At 42.1% G+C, this 17,045-nt stretch overlaps 1 protein-coding gene across 2 annotated transcripts in view; it reads right to left on the bottom strand.

Annotated features, from left to right (window-relative positions):
- Window positions 1–13,699, bottom strand: part of SH2D4B (SH2 domain containing 4B) — a 144,653-nt gene extending 130,954 nt beyond the window's left edge. For both annotated transcript variants that reach the window (XM_060769010.2, XM_060769012.2), the window contains exon 1: window positions 13,003–13,699. In XM_060769010.2, coding sequence (XP_060624993.2) covers window positions 13,003–13,186 — 184 coding nt within the window. In that variant the 5' untranslated portion in view covers window positions 13,187–13,699. The remainder of the gene's footprint in view (window positions 1–13,002) is intronic.
- Window positions 13,700–17,045: the final 3,346 nt, after the last annotated feature.

The raw sequence follows: 17,045 nt of genomic DNA, 5'->3' as shown, positions 1-17,045 counted from the left end.
TTGTCTATAACGGAACATTTGAAGTGACTGAATTAGACACAGACAGTTGCTGTAAAATTCTTCAAGATTCCCTCTAGCCTTTGAACAACTTTTTTTGCTTTGGTAAAGATACTTTTTGTAAGGCAGTGGTTCTCAACCTGGGGTCCCCAGATGTTTTTGGCCTACAACTCCCAGAAATCCCAGCTAGTTTACCAGCTGTTAGGATTTCTGGGAGTTGAAGGCTAAAAACATCTGGGGACCCCAGGTTGAGAACCACTGATGTAAGGGGTTTGTAGATTATCACCACTCAACATCTGGAGGTCAGTGTTGTTTAGAAAGGTAAAAACACTACAAATTTGTCATTTTATAATTGATGGGGGAATTCATTATTCATAATTGATAAACACAAGACTGACAAATACAAGTCAATGAGCAGTTAGACAGGCGGTTAATTAACGGCACATTCTAACTATAATCAGAATTCCACAATTTCGGTATACAAGCCCCAGGTCTTACAATGTCAGAGAAACCAATACCTCCTGCACATTCATTTCAGAATGTGTATGTAAAACATTAATATTTATTGATTTATTATTTAAGTGCATTTCGACCTAATAGACATTAAGCACATTTAGACTTAATAGTTTTATATGACTGTAAAGGCTGCTAGCAACCTGGGAACAAGCACTGAGGATGTATTTGTGGGCTTGATCAATACAGAGTTCACTTTAACATCAAGCAGGGGGAATTGTATTACTCCATTGATGCCAGTGGTTCTATTGTCAGCCTTTGAGTATAGCATGCAGCAATTACCGAACCTGTTCTTTTAACTTTTGGCAGGAAGACCTGAAAGAGTGGCAGCTGATAGATCCACTAAATTGGAAGTTCAAGGAGACAGCATCTATCTGCACTGCATTGCCTTAAAACAGAGTCTATATTCCCATGCATCAATAATCTTATGCAACTAACCACACATCAACATTTTGTCTATATACTGTGATTAGAACTAAACTGGAGCTAGAGAATTACACAGAGTATTTGCTATCAATGAAAAGGTAGCCAGATTCCAAAACTCAGCGTGAGCATGTCATAGGGGGGGAAATAATTAAAATTATTTTGGTTATCAACTAGGTGAAGTAATTTTCTTCTGACCCCTGTCTCAGATTTGTGTTGCATGCCTTCAAGTCCTTTCCAAGTTATACTGGCCCTAAGGCAAATCTAGTGATATATTTTCATGGCAAGATTTCTTTAGAGGGAGATTTGCCTTTGTCTTCCTCTGATGCAGAAAGAGTGTGGCTTGCCCAAGGTCATCCAGTGAGCTTAGATGGCTGAGTGAATATTTAAACTCTGGTCTCCAGAATCTTAGTCCAGTACTCAAACCAGGTTATTTCTCACTTTGAAAGGGGACATAGGATATAACAACTTACAATATAATTTGCAGCATGTCTCAAATTATTAGTAAATGATTGGAAACAGTTCTATTACTTTTTTTATAATTGTTGTGATAAGTCAGAGCTAAAAACCATCAGACAGAGTAGGTATCATTAACTAACAATCGTTTATTCATTCAGTCATTGAAATGTTGTTGTTCATTCGTTCAGTCGTCTCCGACTCTTCGTGACCTCATGGACTAGCCCACGCCAGAGCTCCCTGTCAGCCGTCACCACCCCCAGCTCCTTTAAGGTCAGTCCAGTCACTTCAAGGATGTCATCCATCCATCTTGCCCTTGGTCGGCCCCTCTTCCTTTTGCCTTCCACTTTCCCCAGCATCATTGTCTTCTCTAGGCTTTGCTGTCTCCTCATGATCTGGCCAAAGTACTTCAACTTTGTCTCTAGTATCCTTCCCTCCAATGAGCAGTCGGGCTTTATTTCCTGGAGGATGGACTGGTTGGATCTTCTCGCAGTCCAAGGCACTCTCAGAACTTTCCTCCAACACCACAGTTCGAAAGCATCGATCTTCCTTTGCTCAGCCTTCCCTAAGGTCCAGCTCTCACATCCGTAGGTTACTACAGGGAATACCATGGCTTTGACTATGCGGATCTTTGAAATATCCATCAATAAAACAAAAAACATTTACCATGGAGTTCCTTTCCTTAAACAGCATGGGTATAAGCCAGAGGTTAGTTAGAGCCAAGTTCTACTTAAAATCAGAAAGAGTTTTCTAAATTGTTATTATTGAATAATAATGTTTTAAAGGTGTTGAGTGGAGGAATCCTGAATTTATGATAACACTGGATAATACATATTACAGGGCATCCAACGTTAGCCTGCTTCTGGTGGTTGCAAAATCGCACCAGTTTTCTCCTATGAGCTCTAGTCTTTGAGATACAGATCATATGACATCTACCAAATTCCATCTGCTTGCCCATAAAAAATCATAGCTTTAACTGTGTAAAAGCACTGTTGGTCACTGGTGAAGCCTGGGCCTCCTTAGCTAAATCCAAGAGTACCCCTAAACTATAGACTTGTTTTTCAGGAAAAGTGTAGCCCCATCTAACACAGGCTGAATCCTTATTCCTAGATCTTTTAACTTATCAGGAATGCATCTACTTAATAATAATAATAATAATAATAATAATAATAATAATAATCCTTTATTTGTACCCCGCTACCCTCTCCCGAAGGACTCGGTGCAGCTTACAAGAGGCCGAGCCCAAATACAATAGTAAAAACAACAACAGCAAAATAACTCAAAAAATCAAAGCAATGACATTAACAACACACAATGACTCAATTAAAATCAATGGCAGGGCCAAATGTAATAATTAAAATTAAAAAGTGCTGGGCGTGACCAGGTGGAGTGTTTGGAGGGGGATGGGCATGCAGATACTTGACAAGATACTTGTCTTGATTATGGGCCCTTCTACACAGCCCTATATCCCAGAATATCAAGGCAGGAAATCCCACAATATCTTCTTTGAACTGGGTTGTCTGAGTCCACACTCAGATAATGTGGGATTTTCTGCCTTGACATTCTAGGATATAGGGCTGTGTGGAAGGGCTCTGAGATTCAGTTTACTCATATCCAGTCTATTACAACTGCTAGTTTAGGACATGAACAGCTTCCTTGGAATTAAGTGGAGCTGGGTATCATCTTCATACTGGTAACTCCTGACTCCAAAATTCTGAATAGTGTCTCCTAGTAATTTCATGTACATATTAAATGGCATAGGAAATAAGACTGAACCCCGAGGCACTCCACAAGCCAGTGGCCCACTTGGGCAGGAATCCCCCAGCATCACTCTCTGAGAGTGCTTTTCCAAGCAAAGCATGAAGCCACTGGAGTACACAGAAACATGGGATCACAAAATCACAGAGTTTGAAGAGACCATAGTCTAGCCCCCCACTACACAGGAAAATATAATCAAAGCAGACCCAACAGATGGCAATCTAACCTCTACTTTAAAACTTCCAGCATATTCAACTACCAAACAGCTCTTATGGTCAGGATGTTCTTTCTAATATTTAGGTGGATTTTTAGGTACTCTAATATGGTACCCCCAAGCCACAGAGAAACAACTCGATACCACTACTGATGGTATCAAAAGCCACTGAGAGGTCCTGCAGAACCAACTGGGACACAGTCCCTCTATCCAATTCCTTATGTAGATCTAAATAATTCATGTCATTCAGGAACTCCTAGAGTTGGCACCTTGCCCAAAATAGGATGTTTGAGACTAGCCTATATTTATCCAGTATAGTAGAATCCAAGGTGTTGGGGTTTTTTTAAGCGATCTCTCCTCTCAGCCTCCTTCAGGCATGTTGAGTCCCTGCCTTGTAGTAAAGAGTCTTTCTCTGGCCTGTTTAATTAGCCAGGAATTGTAAAGGTCTAGTATACATACAGTGGTTCTAATCTCTCCAAGAATTTTGTCCACCTGCTTTGGCTGCACAGATTGAAAACTACCCATTAATACTGAGCAAGCAGAGGCAAAAGCTACATCCACTGGAATTATATTAACTCTAGTGTCAAAATCAGAATGAAACCCATACTTTTTATCTGAGATATGGTCGGTAAATTCTTTGAAGTGGGTTGTTCTCCTTCAGACCAAGGGTGATTAGAGAAGGGAGAGGAGAAAATGGGGCTAATTCCTCCTCTCCCCCCTTCCTGCATCACTATGGCACTCTAGGTGACAAGTGATGGCCACTATACTTCTCCCATCTGGTGGCTGCCACTACTATGCCAACAGGAAAAATACAGTAAGGGTGGCCATCCAGCAGAACCAAACCAGGTTGAGTGCCTCTGGATAGTCAAGACTCCTTCCTGCTTCCACACAAGTCTGGGGGCTGGCAGTAAGGGCTCTTTATTATTAGTTATTACTTTCCTCCCTTTTATGCACAGCAACAGCAACAGTGACTACTAAACACACATTTTTGATATAACAGGTGCCAGGCAAAGCAAGTGAAATGCCTGTTTCATACATGCTGAAACATTTCTAGGGATCATTCATGATGCCCTCCCCTTGTCATAAGAGTTGACAGTAAACTATTCTCACAGCTATTGCAAAGAGCTGATGTTAGCTACCGTGGAAGCCAAGATACCTAAGTTACCATAAATCTCATTTAATTCCTTAGCTCTTAAGTAAAAGAAACAACATTTATGTGTGACAGGGGAGCCAAGCATTAGCTAGCAAAATTAATCCTGTTTCATCTACACAAATGATTAACTGAAATTTTCAACCCTGCTGAAGTAACCAATTGTGAAAAGGTTTGTGAGGTTAAATCATGAACCCCTGGAGTCCAAGTCTGAGATCTAGCCTGATCGACAGCATTAGAATGAGTGTGCTAAAGCTTCAAAGCTATCTTCAGATACAGGAGAGGATTGACATCTGCAGCATCAGCCCATGTAGTTGGCAGGCACTGTAATGTCTGAATTGGTATATCAAAAATTCTACAGTGCAACCCATTGCCTGATTAATGGGTGAGTATCTTGGTGAAAGGCGTACGGCAAGGCTGCATACTCTCACCCAACCTTTTTAACTTGTATGCAGAACACATCATGCGATGTGCGGGGCTTGATGAATGCAAAGCTGGGGTGAAAATTGCTGGAAGAAACATTAACAACCTCAGATATGCAGATGACACCACTCTGATGGCCGAAAGCGAGGAGGAGCTGAGGAACCTTCTAATCAAGGTGAAAGAAGAAAGCGCAAAAGCCGGGTTGCAGCTGAACGTCAAAAAAACCAAGATTATGGCAACAAGAATGATTGACAACTGGAAAATAGAGGGAGAAAATGTGGAGGCCGTGACAGACTTTGTATTTCTAGGCGCAAAGATTACTGCAGATGCAGACTGTGGCCAGGAAATCAGAAGACGCTTACTTCTTGGGAGGAGAGCAATGTCCAGTCTCGATAAAATAGTAAAGAGTAGAGACATCAGACTGGCAACAAAGATCCGCCTAGTCCAAGCCATGGTATTCCCTGTAGTAACCTACGGATGTGAGAGCTGGACCATAGGGAAGGCTGAGCGAAGGAAGGTCGATGCTTTTGAGCTGTGGTGCTGGAGGAAAGTGCTGAGAGTGCCTTGGACTGCAAGAAGATCCAACCAGTCCATCCTCCAGGAAATAAAGCCTGGCTGCTCACTGGAAGGAAGGATGCTAGAGACAAAGTTGAAGTACTTTGGCCACATCATGAGGAGACAGCAAAGCCTAGAGAAGACAATTATGCTGGGGAAAGTGGAAGGCAAAAGGAAGAGGGGCCGACCTAGGGCAAGATGGATGGATGGCATCCTTGAAGTGACTGGACTGACCTTGAAGGAGCTGGGGGTGGTGACGGCCGACAGGGAGCTTTGGCGTGGGCTGGTCCACGAGGTCACGAAGAGTCGGAGACGACTGAACGAATGAACAACATCTTGGTGAACCAAGACAGTGTAGTGGCTAGAATGATAGATTGTGAATCTCAGAAATCAGGTTCTGTGTCATTACGAACCTGATTTTATATTTTAAAAAAGGCTATGATATGCTGTTCCCTATGTCTGGGCAAACTGCTGGTGACTTTTCTTGAGAAGATTAAGATTCTCAGTAACTGAATCTATTACAAGTTCTGAACATCAAAAATGATATTTATTTCTCAAAGTTGCAAACAGAACAGTCAATTGATAAACCAAATAGATATTTCTTCTTTCTCTTCTCCACCAGTTACTGAGTCAGCCCTTCCCCAAGTGGCAAAGGGATCCAGGGACCACTCACTCTAATCCAGAGCTGTTGCCTTTAGAAAGAACAAATCTTTCCCTATCTATCTAAGCTCCAGATTAGCCTTGGAGATAAGGAAATGCAGTCACTCTCTCTATAAAACTCTATAAGCTCAATTCTCAAAGCTCAATATCTATTCTTCTTTACACTCTATAACTCTCTTATAATCTATCTAACTATAGTTCAATTAAGCTTGTCTAACTCTAATAACTCAATTCTCTGTTCTCAATTCTATAACTCAATTGTTTTTGCGGTGGTTTGTCGGAGCTACCTTTTCTGGCCTCCAGCAGATCAGATTCCTTCTTCAGATCTGAACAGGCAAGGAGGACTCCAAAATGGAGGTCTGGCCTGGTAAAAGGGGCAGGCTCAAAAGTTACTCTCTGGGCCAGTAACTGCAAAGGAGGCCTGCAGACTGGCTTTGCAAACCTGCTACTATTAACCTTTGGAGCTCTTGCAAACTGCAGCAGCCCTGGGACAAAATGCAAAAGAAAGCAGCCTCAAACAGCTGAAAGAGAGACAGAACAGGTTCAAATCCCTGCTCAGATATGAAATTCTCATGGGTGACCTTGAGCAAGTCACACTCTTTTGGCCTCAGAGGAACGCAATGACAAAACCACTTTTGGTCTGAACTAATGAACAAATCACTTTTGGTCTGAACTAATCTTGCCAAGAACTTTAGAGACAACAGGAATCATAAATTACTTGAAGGCACACAGTGATGAAAACAATCTTCTGCTCGCTTTCTCTGTTTTTAGTTGCTCTTCTGGATATCTCCTGAGCCAGGGAGCAACATCTACCAAAGCCTTTGCCTTATCTTGAATGCAGAAAACTATCAAGAATCCCTCTAAAAGAAGCAAATGTTCTGCCTTCTGTACTCAGCTGGGGAGGGAGAGGTTTCTATTTAATACAACATTAAATATCCATTATGTGACTGTGCTGATTTTTTAACAAATTAAACATAGCTCGTGCCATTTCAGAGCCCTCTTGTTCCGCCACATTGCCTCAGCCTGCAAAGCTACTCCGATCACACAGCAAGGCTAGCAAGGCTGTTTGTTTGAGACATGCATTATTCTTTTGTAAACTACATTCTTTAAGGAGCAAATAAAAATTCTCTTGATGAAGCAAAAGCACAGCATTAAGCCCAAGGTTATAAACTGAGTTGAGGTGAGAGTTTTGAAGGGATTCCAGGGTGGCACAGAGCAGCTACAGCCCTTTTAGGGAAATAGCTTTTTAGGTTAGCCTCCGGTGGCACAGTGGGTTAAACCCCTGTGCCGGTAGGACTGAAGACCAACAGGTCACAGGTTCGAATCTGGGGAGAGGTGGATGAGCTCCCTCTATCAGCTCCAGCTCCTCATGTGGGGACATGAGAGAAGCCTCCCACAAGGATGATAAAAACATCCAATCATCCAGGCGTCCCCTGGGCAACGTCCTTGCAGACAGCCAATTCTCTCACACCAGGAGTCACTGACGCGACAAAAAAATGGAGTAAAGTCAACTATAGGAAAGAAACGTTCCTTCTTTTGAGGAAGGATTAATTCCTCCAGAGAGGGTATGGGAGGTGGAAGAAAGATGATTAAATATTGCAGATTCAGAGGATAACATATATTGGCTGCAGTCCCATGTACATTTCAGGAGTTATTGTCACTAATAGTAATCCCTATATTCAATTTTTACTGTTTTCACTGCCTACAATCCTGCCACTAGCCACAGAGAGTTCTACATGGAAACTTTATCTCAGGTTTGATCCAGAGTGTCGAATTCCATATCAGCCCCAGGATGGTTCTTACCACCAGCCCCCGGGCCACTGAAGAAGCAGAAGGATGTTCTTAACCACCAGCTTCCAGGCCACTGTGCAGGCAGGAAGAAGTCCTGACCGTCTAATGGTGCCAAATCTGGTATGGTCCTGCTAGATGCTCAACCTTACTGTCCTATTGGCAGCCACCATGCATGACATAACTAGTGTTGTCACTAACTGCCTGTGGTGCCAGAGTGATGTGGCTGTAGAAAGAGGGGAGAGGAGGAATCATCCCCTCTTCTCCCCCCTTCCTTCTTCAATCGCCTTGGAACCCCAGCTGAAGTTACTACAGGGTTCAAGCGATGGACACTAGCAAAGTTCCACCTAGTCACCACTACTATGATGCATACAAAAGGGGAGGGGGGTGAGTACCATTCCTTGTCCCAAGGCTACCTGAGCTCAGGGAATACAGGATGGCTGTAGAAACAGTTGTAGTTAGTTCTGTCTTGGAACTGTCCCAACTACCAGCATGGATCCTAATTTGTAACTTGTTCTAGATTCTTGGGGCAACTCCAGAGTAATCCGTTACTTTTTAAAATGCAATTCAAAGCAGCCTAGAACCACATTTAACCAAAATCAGCTCCATGAATCATGCAGCCACCACTCTTATCCACTTTCCTCCTGCAGGATAAAGGTTTAGTGTAGATCTGCCCCATGTGGGTATTCCTAAAATCTGAACAATATGCTGTGCATGTGATGGTAGGAGCTATACTGCAGGAGGACTTGTATTAAAACAAATATGAACTCTGATGCCTTTACTTATCTATTTGTCATGTCAGGGCATCTTGGCCACTTGGAGTGCTTCTGGTGTTGCTGCAACAAGGACCTCCATTGTGCATGTGGGAGGGCTCAGGTTGCATTGCAGCAGGTGGTCAGTGGTTTGCTCTTCTCCATACTTGTATGTCGTGGATTCCACTTTGTGGCCACATTTCTTGAGGTTGGCTCTGCATCTCGTGGTGCCAGAGCACAGTCTGTTCAGTGCCTTCCAAGTCGCTCAGTCTTCTGTGTGCCCAGGGGGGAGTCTCTCATTTGGTATCAGCCATTGGTTGAGGTTGTGGGTTTGAGCCTGCCACTTTTGGACTCTCGCTTGCTGAAGTGTTCCAGCGAGTGTCTCTGTAGATCTTAGAAAACTATTTCTATGCCTTTACTGCAATCATACTAGCCCTTAGGGAAGCAAACATTCATCCTACCACTGTTCAGCTAGAATGCAGCATGGGATTATATTCATTTACCTTATTACAGAGAACTTTCTAAGCTTTACCTTGGAACTGAGTAAGAATGAAAAATCTGGCTGTGGTATTAATCTGTGATAGCTCTGTATAATATATATATGACAGCTAACAAACAATAAAAATGTACCAGCACTCTTAAGGCTTTTAAAACCCACCAGAGCATTTGAAATATTTTAGTTATATTTGCACACAATCTTTTCTACAAAGACCATAGAGAGAGATGTTGTTTTCTCTTCTTTTTGTAGTCATGACTGCATACAGTTGGGCTTCTGTAGCGATACATCCTGTATCCACAGATCCCAGCATCTACAGCTGAAAAATGTTTCTCCAAAAGTCGTAAAAATAAACCTTGATTTTGTCATTTTATGTATGGGATACCATTTTACTACATCACTATATCTATAATTGGACTCAAGCATCCATGGATTTTAGTATCCACAGTGGATCCTGGAACCAAACCCCGGCAGATACCAAAGACCCACTGCAGTCTCATGTTTTAAATTATGATATTGAGTCTCTTGTTTAAAAAATGACATTATGGATGTCATTTCAGATTGAATTTTTAAAAAACATTAGAAGTATGATTAATAAATGCACACACTTTTTTCCAGTCTTGCCACCACCTCCTTTTATGTTCACAATGAAGTGGGAATGTATGTGAGGCTTAGGGATATTGACGAAAATAAAGTTATCAATAGAATTGGAAGTGTAAGGCTGAATGGAATCCTTGAACAATATATTAATCCATAGTCCAAAGGGAGAAAATAGTTTTTTGTTGTTTATAGTCATCCCCCCCCCCCAAAAAAACATACAAAACAGACCTTTTTAATATATAAAGTGACTTTGCAAGGCTACTGTATGCTGTTTTGTGAGACCCCCTCCCAAAGTCGAAAAGGAAAAGAAACTGAATAGTGCAAGGTAAGACCAAGGACTAGGGAAAATTCCTTGTCCTTGTCTTCACCCACGCAGTCTGCATGGAGCCTGCCAGATGATGCATATCTACTTCCAGTGGGACTCTGTGCTGGCTGCATCGGTGAATTGTGGTAAAATGGGACAGTCTGAACATGGGAGTTACCTGTGTTCAGATAGGAAATCATGGGGACAGTACTGGTGCATGCCAGAAAGGTATACTTTCTGGCATGTGATGGGCAAGTGGGTGATACAGGTTGCTGGGCAATGGATTTGCCCTGCTGCCCAACTATTGGCCCCACTGTCCCCCACATCACAGACCTCAATGTGATGAGGTCATAAAAGTGACACACATCACTTTAAGTCACTTAAAGTGACAAATGCAGTGGTATAGCATTGGACCCCTGAAGCTCTGGAGGAACCAAAAACTGGTTGGTACAGCTTTGTGGGCTTTGGAACTTGCCCACCCCTGCCTCAGACCAACACTTTGTACTATACAGTTATGACTCTTCAGTCCAATGAAGCTATGATAAACCTCAACATGTAGACTATTGTCAATTCAAAGTCATCTGTTTAAATTTGCAACTTCCCCATTGTGTTGGTATCACAGTACAGTTACTTTGGAAATCAGCTGTGCACCCACCCGCATTGTACCAGTTCAGTTCAGAATGACTTTGTTGCCATTCAAAATGGAAAAACATTGTCATCCTTGTAGAGATGTTCAATGTATTGTTGAAGGCTTTCATGACCAGAATCATTGGGTTGTTGTAGGTTTTTCCGGGCTATATGGCCATGTTCTGGAGGCAATTTTTCTCCTGACGTTTCACCTGCATCTATGGCAAGCATCCTCAGAGGTAGTGAGGTCTGTTGGAAGTAGGAAAAATGGGTTTATATATCTGTGGAATGACCAGGGTGAGACAAAGGACTTTTGTCTGCTGGGGCTAGTTGTGAATGTTTCAGCTGATCACCTTGATTAGCATTCAATGGCTTGGAAGTGCCTGGGGGGAATCTTTTGTTGAGAGTGATTTTATGTGCCTGTTTGTTTCCCCTCTGTTGTTTTGCTGTTGTAATTTTTGAGTTTTTTAATACTGGTAGCCAGATCTTGTTCATTTTCATGGTTTATATCTGGTCATTCCACAGATATATAAACCCATTTTCCCTACTTCCAACAGACCTCACTACCTCTGAGGATGCTTGCCATAGATGCAGACGAAGCGTCAGGAGAAAAATTGCCTCCAGAACATGGCCATACAGCCCGGAAAAACCTACAACAACCCATTGTCATCCTCATTTATGCAGGATGGACACCTTATTTTCCAATCACTCTTCCCTGAGATCGGGTTTTTTAAAACAAAAGACTTATGGCTAAAGACGTGGCTGAGTCATTTGAAAGAAGTAAATATCCATAAAATGTTGAACATAGGTGAATTGTGTGCACTCAGAGACAGAAAGACAGACAGGGTAGAGTTTCCTCTGATCATTTTATCCTCTTTTTCATCATTCTTTGTAAACTAGAAAATTAATTACCCGCAAAACAATTCTGTGCTCTAAAAAGCAGAATAGGTTTAATGTATAATTTATATATGGAAATGCAGCTGTCAAAAGTGTGACAAATGACTATATAAAAATGTTGCAGTTACATTTTCGGGTGTTAGCGTGCATTAAGTTCATCTTCAGCACAAGACAACCGTCATCCTCTTAATGTTGTTTTGCTACAAGAAACAGAGCAGCGGCATTCTTAGTGCTGTGCAAACCCCATCCCCCACCGAAACAACCAACGTAGAGATCAATCAAACTGAACAGGCCTTTATTCAGGAGCAGAGGAAAGACTGTAAAAATGCAACAATGCTGCAGAACAGCAAATACCCTTCACAATATTATTTTTAATTGGGGCACAGAAAATAGGATAAAATATGATAAAATATTCTGATCCCAACATTAATAGGACATATGCTGAGCTCTACATTTCTTCAATTCTTTTTTGTCTTGTCATTAAGATCTTTATTAATGCATCTTTATGTTTACAACCTTCTTATGAGTTGAATCCTAGTGGTTACTCCCAACCCAGATACTCTCATTTAATCAAGTATTGAACAGTTACTACTTATGGAATTCCTATTAATCTAACAGAGCAGCTCTATTTGGGATTAAGAATACAATCCAAGACCTGTATATAGAATCATAGAATCAAAAAGTTGGAAGAGACCTCATGGGCCATCCTGTCCAACCCCCTGCCAAGAAGCAGGAATACTGCATTCAAATCTCCCCTGACAGATGGCCATCCAGCCTCTGTTTAAAAGCTTCCATATGCTTGTTGCCCAGTTTTTCTATTGCAGTTTATAATTTCTCAGCCTCTGTTTTAGTTATGGATTTCCATTTTCCACATATTGATGAATCATCATGTTCTCAATAAAGAGGAAACATTTCTGTTACAATTTTGAAGGTGGAGGAAGTTACCTTCCATCCTCAATCCAGTCCATTCCCATCCCAATATTTTAGACGTTCAGTAACTTCATCCATTTCTTTTCTAGTTTATGTACATGTTGTGTGTCTAGCATTTTAAGCAAGTAATGAGCCTGTAAGGGGAACATGAATGCCCCAAAATGAAGATGTTACAGTTCAGCCTGCTGAAACAGGAGACATTTGCCACAGATAACTTAATTCCCATTCTAGTGTTTTTGGATCGGAGCCATTGCATCTCATCATTCAGAGTGCTTCTAGGCCTCAATTTGAGCAGGTTAAATTCAAGACCAATTTAATCAGAAGGCTGCCTAGGACAAATCTTAACTTTCACCTCTCTGAAATTTATTTCAGACTGCTATTGATAGAGCAAACACATGATATATACAAAATTTCATAAAGAAATAAACAGTTGTGATCATAAAAGCTGTGAAATCTTACTCTGTTGAAGTCTCACTGTTCTCTTCAGCAAGGCTTCATGGCCGTTGACTCTCTCCTCCCTCTCCTTCCATCTCCTAACCTGCTCTTCCCTCATCTTATAGAAGAGGACATGCTTCTGTTCTTCATTTAGTTCAGCCAGCAGCTCCGGATCGATGTACATATCCCGTAGAATTTGCTGCAGCATGGCAAAATAGTACAGAAAGCCACTCGCAGACAGGAGAGAAATTCAAAAACAAACTAAAGTTTTGTTTAAGGTGGCAAAATACTGCCTTCAGTACTTCCAGGAACAAGTAGAAGCAAAAGAGCTGGTCCTTCTTGCGACAGCCTGGGTTCTCTTTCATGCTCCGATCACTTTCCTTTAATCACCACAAAAATAATAGCTTCTCATGTCACCTTTCAACAGGTGTTCAGTAGAAAAGATGGAATAAGAGATAGGCGGCAGACCAACGGGGCGGACCACTTGAGTGATATTAAAGGCACATTAAAAACAAATTGGCCACAGAAATCAAAAGGAGTAGCTGCTGAAATACCTGAAGACAGCTCAGTATTTATTTTTGAAACTTAATCTTGTTATGGCACGTTGTTCTCATTTTTTTAGTAAGATGTATCCTCTGATGCTGTTGTACATGTCCTTTTGCTTATTTTAAAATCTGTGCTGTCATGGTTAAAAGCAACAACTGCCCTGGTGTTATCTGTGTCATTGCAGTGACCTGTGAGAATGCGAAGAGGCAAAACACAGTAACATATTAACTTCTGCTCTGCTTACTTTTCCCAGTTGCCAGAGCATACCGTGCCACCTGGATCTGTCCGGGGTCATGTGTTGTTTTTGCCAATAAGGATGATGCTTTGGCAGCAATGACGAAAAAGGATTTTCAAACTTCCCAAAAAGAAAGAAAAGAAATCCTTGAAGAGCAGTCCAAAGCAGTGGGGAGAAAACTCGAAAGGAAACTAATTAATATTAATTAAGCAAAGCCCTGTCCTTGGCAATTTAAGCAGGCACTGCTAACCCTCCTGCCATGAATGTGTTTTCCATTCTGCAGTGAGAGGAAAGAAAGGAGATTGCTTTTTAAGCAAATTGTGACCTTTTGCTGTTTACTGGCATTTTCCCTGAGCTCTATGAAATACTATTGTTAGGTCTTTAGAGTTTCTGTTAAAATAATTTATATGTTAATAATCAGCCACCCCCACCCCATTCTAAAAGTTTGAAATGTGCAAGAATTGATTTAAAGCTCTAAAATCTCCAATAGAGTTTTTATGGGAGGCAAGCAATGTACCACAACATTGTGAGCAAGCTTCCAAATAGGGATATAAAAACTCTCAGTTCCTGTTTTGTTGTGTTCTGAATTCCACCTGCATTTTCTTTTCATCCATGTTGAGCGGTTGGACTGGGTGGTCCTTGTGGTATCTTCCATTTCTAGGATTATATTATCCTTTAGCCTTCACTGTCAAATAGTGCTGGTGCCTCAACAAACTACATTAATTCTACAACTCCCAGGAGTCTATAGCATTAAGTCATAACATTCAAAGTGGAGTCAAGTTGCATTAAGGATGTTATCTCACTGGCGTAAGAGAAGCAGGGGACAGCACTGGACAGAGTGGGGACTCACCTTACCCCAGCAAGGTCCTTCTTCAGGATTGGCCAGCTATCACACATCCTTTCCATATCTTCGTCTCACTTTTCCCCCTCTTTCTTCAATTAGGAGTCAGGTTAACATATTCATTTATTTATTTACTATATTTATACCCCGCCTTTCTCACTCCAAAGGAGACTCAGGGCAGCTTACAAACTACAACAAAACTTCAGTGCCACATTGTGCACATAACAATAAACATCTTCACTGTAGAATTAGAACCTTATTCCATGGAAGTCCCCCCCCCCCCCCCGTTTTCACTCCGTTTTTGCATGTTGGCAAGATGGATTTCCACAGACGGCCACTGGACGTGACCGTGCATCATGGACTGGCCTTTATGGGACTCCAGTTTGTCAGCATGCAAAAACAGAGAGAAAATGGGGGAAACTTCCATGGAATAAGGTCCTAATTCGACAGTTAAGATGCACCCTAGGATTCTGAGACTACTGTTTGAATCTCTACTCAATCCTGGAAACCCATTGGGGGCACCTATACACTGACTACTTAGTTCAGATGGGCTTCAGTTCAGCTCTGTGGCAGCCAGGCAAAGCTGATCTGGGGTAACGCAGGGCAAAGCTGCCTTAGCGCAGCCTTGCCCCCACATTAACCAAAGTCAAATTCTAATCTAGAATTTGGTCTATCACCCAATTTTGGGTCTTCTCAACTGTTGGATCCTAGAGTGGAACTGACCACAACTATCCTCACGGACATTCTATGTTTCCTGAGTTCAGGTGGCCTGAGAACATGGAATGGCATTTATCATCTTCTCCCACCCACAGTCTCTAGTCATTACACAGGTCCTACCTGTCAGCTATCACCTGCAGTGGTGTCAGCTGGGGTGACAGGCTGAATGGGAGGGTGAGATAGGAACAAGGGATTCCTCCTATCTCACCTCCCTCATGGCCCTGTCACTCCCACTCACACTCAAATGTCACTACACTTTACAGCCAACGGGTAGAACTTATGTCATGACAATCAGGTTGTAAGAGTGACCATTCAGTGTCACTGAATCACATTTAGCATCCATGGGCATTGGAACACCCTCCCACCTTTGCAGCATCTGGGGGGGGGGGGGGAAGGTGACTGCCTGACCCAGGCCCATAGCCAGGATTTTGATTCGGGGGGGGGGGGGGGGCTGAGTTTGGTTCGGGGGGGGGGGGCTGAGTCTGAGTGAAAGAGGATCTACCCTAGCAAACCTTTTGTATTGTTACCCCAATACCCCCATACATATAGGATATATTGAGCATGGTGATCAGATCATGCTATGAATAAACACAACAGTTTAAATAATATACCAGTAAGCCCCCCCTCCCCCTGGCTACATGCCTGGCCTGACCCGTACCTGGGACAGCCTCAACATAAACCATGCTGGATTAGCCCCACTTTATGAACCCCTAAGTGGTCTTGAACAAGTCACATTCACTCAGAGGAAAACCAGGCAAGCCCCTCTAAATAGCTCTTGTTAAGAAAACCCTGTGAAAGATTTGCCTTAGGGCCCTTCTACACTGCCATCTAATCCAGAATATCAAGGCAGATAATCCAGATTATTTTATTTGTACTGGATTATCTGAGTCTACACTGCCATATAACCAACTTCAAAGCAAATAATCTGGAATTTATTCAGCTCTGTAGAAGGGGCCTTAGAGGCAACATAAGTTATTGACTTCCAGGCACACAGCAGCAGAAACATTTAAAATATAGGTGTATAATTTTGTACACACTATATTTTTCTAAAATGCCCACCAGCCTTGAAAATGGATTTGTTACTGTTCTTGCAGCTGGTTTCAAGAGCTGTAAAAAGGCTACTTTCATCAAAACTAGCACATCAAATGAGCCAGTCAGTGGATCCATTGTTATACAGATGGCAAGATTTTAGTTTTATAGCTGCTTGTCTCACACCTGTTCCGAATCTCCCTGTGCCAAAATTCATTTGCAAATTGGATCCATCACCCAGAAGTGCCTTGTATAACCCATAGGGCTCTTATAAGAGTTCCAGGCATAAGGCTGGGGATAGATTTGCAATTCCTGCTGCAAAGGATCCATTGCTACCCTTAAAATGAAATAACATCAACCACTATTTTTGAGATCTTCATAAATCTTCTAAAGGCTAGATGCTGCCAAAGACTAGCAGTGTATGAAAAAAAGCAAGAAGCAATTATTTAACTTCACTTGTGGTTCCCAACCATTGCTTCTCCATAATTTTTGGACTCCTCTCCCAGAATTCCTCACTATCAGTCAAGTTCTGAGGATTACCTGGGAAGGAATCCCATTGGAGCATTGCAGCGCATCCAAATACCTGGGAGTCACTCTGGACCGTGCTCTGACCTACAAGAAGCACTGCCTGAACATCAAGCAAAAAGTAGGCGCTAGAAACAATATCATACAACAGCTGACTGGCACAACCTGGGGATC

Source organism: Anolis sagrei, chromosome 3 (genome assembly GCF_037176765.1).
Source record: "Anolis sagrei isolate rAnoSag1 chromosome 3, rAnoSag1.mat, whole genome shotgun sequence".
In the NCBI taxonomy this organism is placed as follows: Eukaryota; Metazoa; Chordata; class Lepidosauria; order Squamata; family Dactyloidae; genus Anolis; species Anolis sagrei.
The sequence above is the reverse complement of the archived record's forward strand: the minus strand, read 5'-3'. Positions and strand labels throughout refer to the sequence as shown.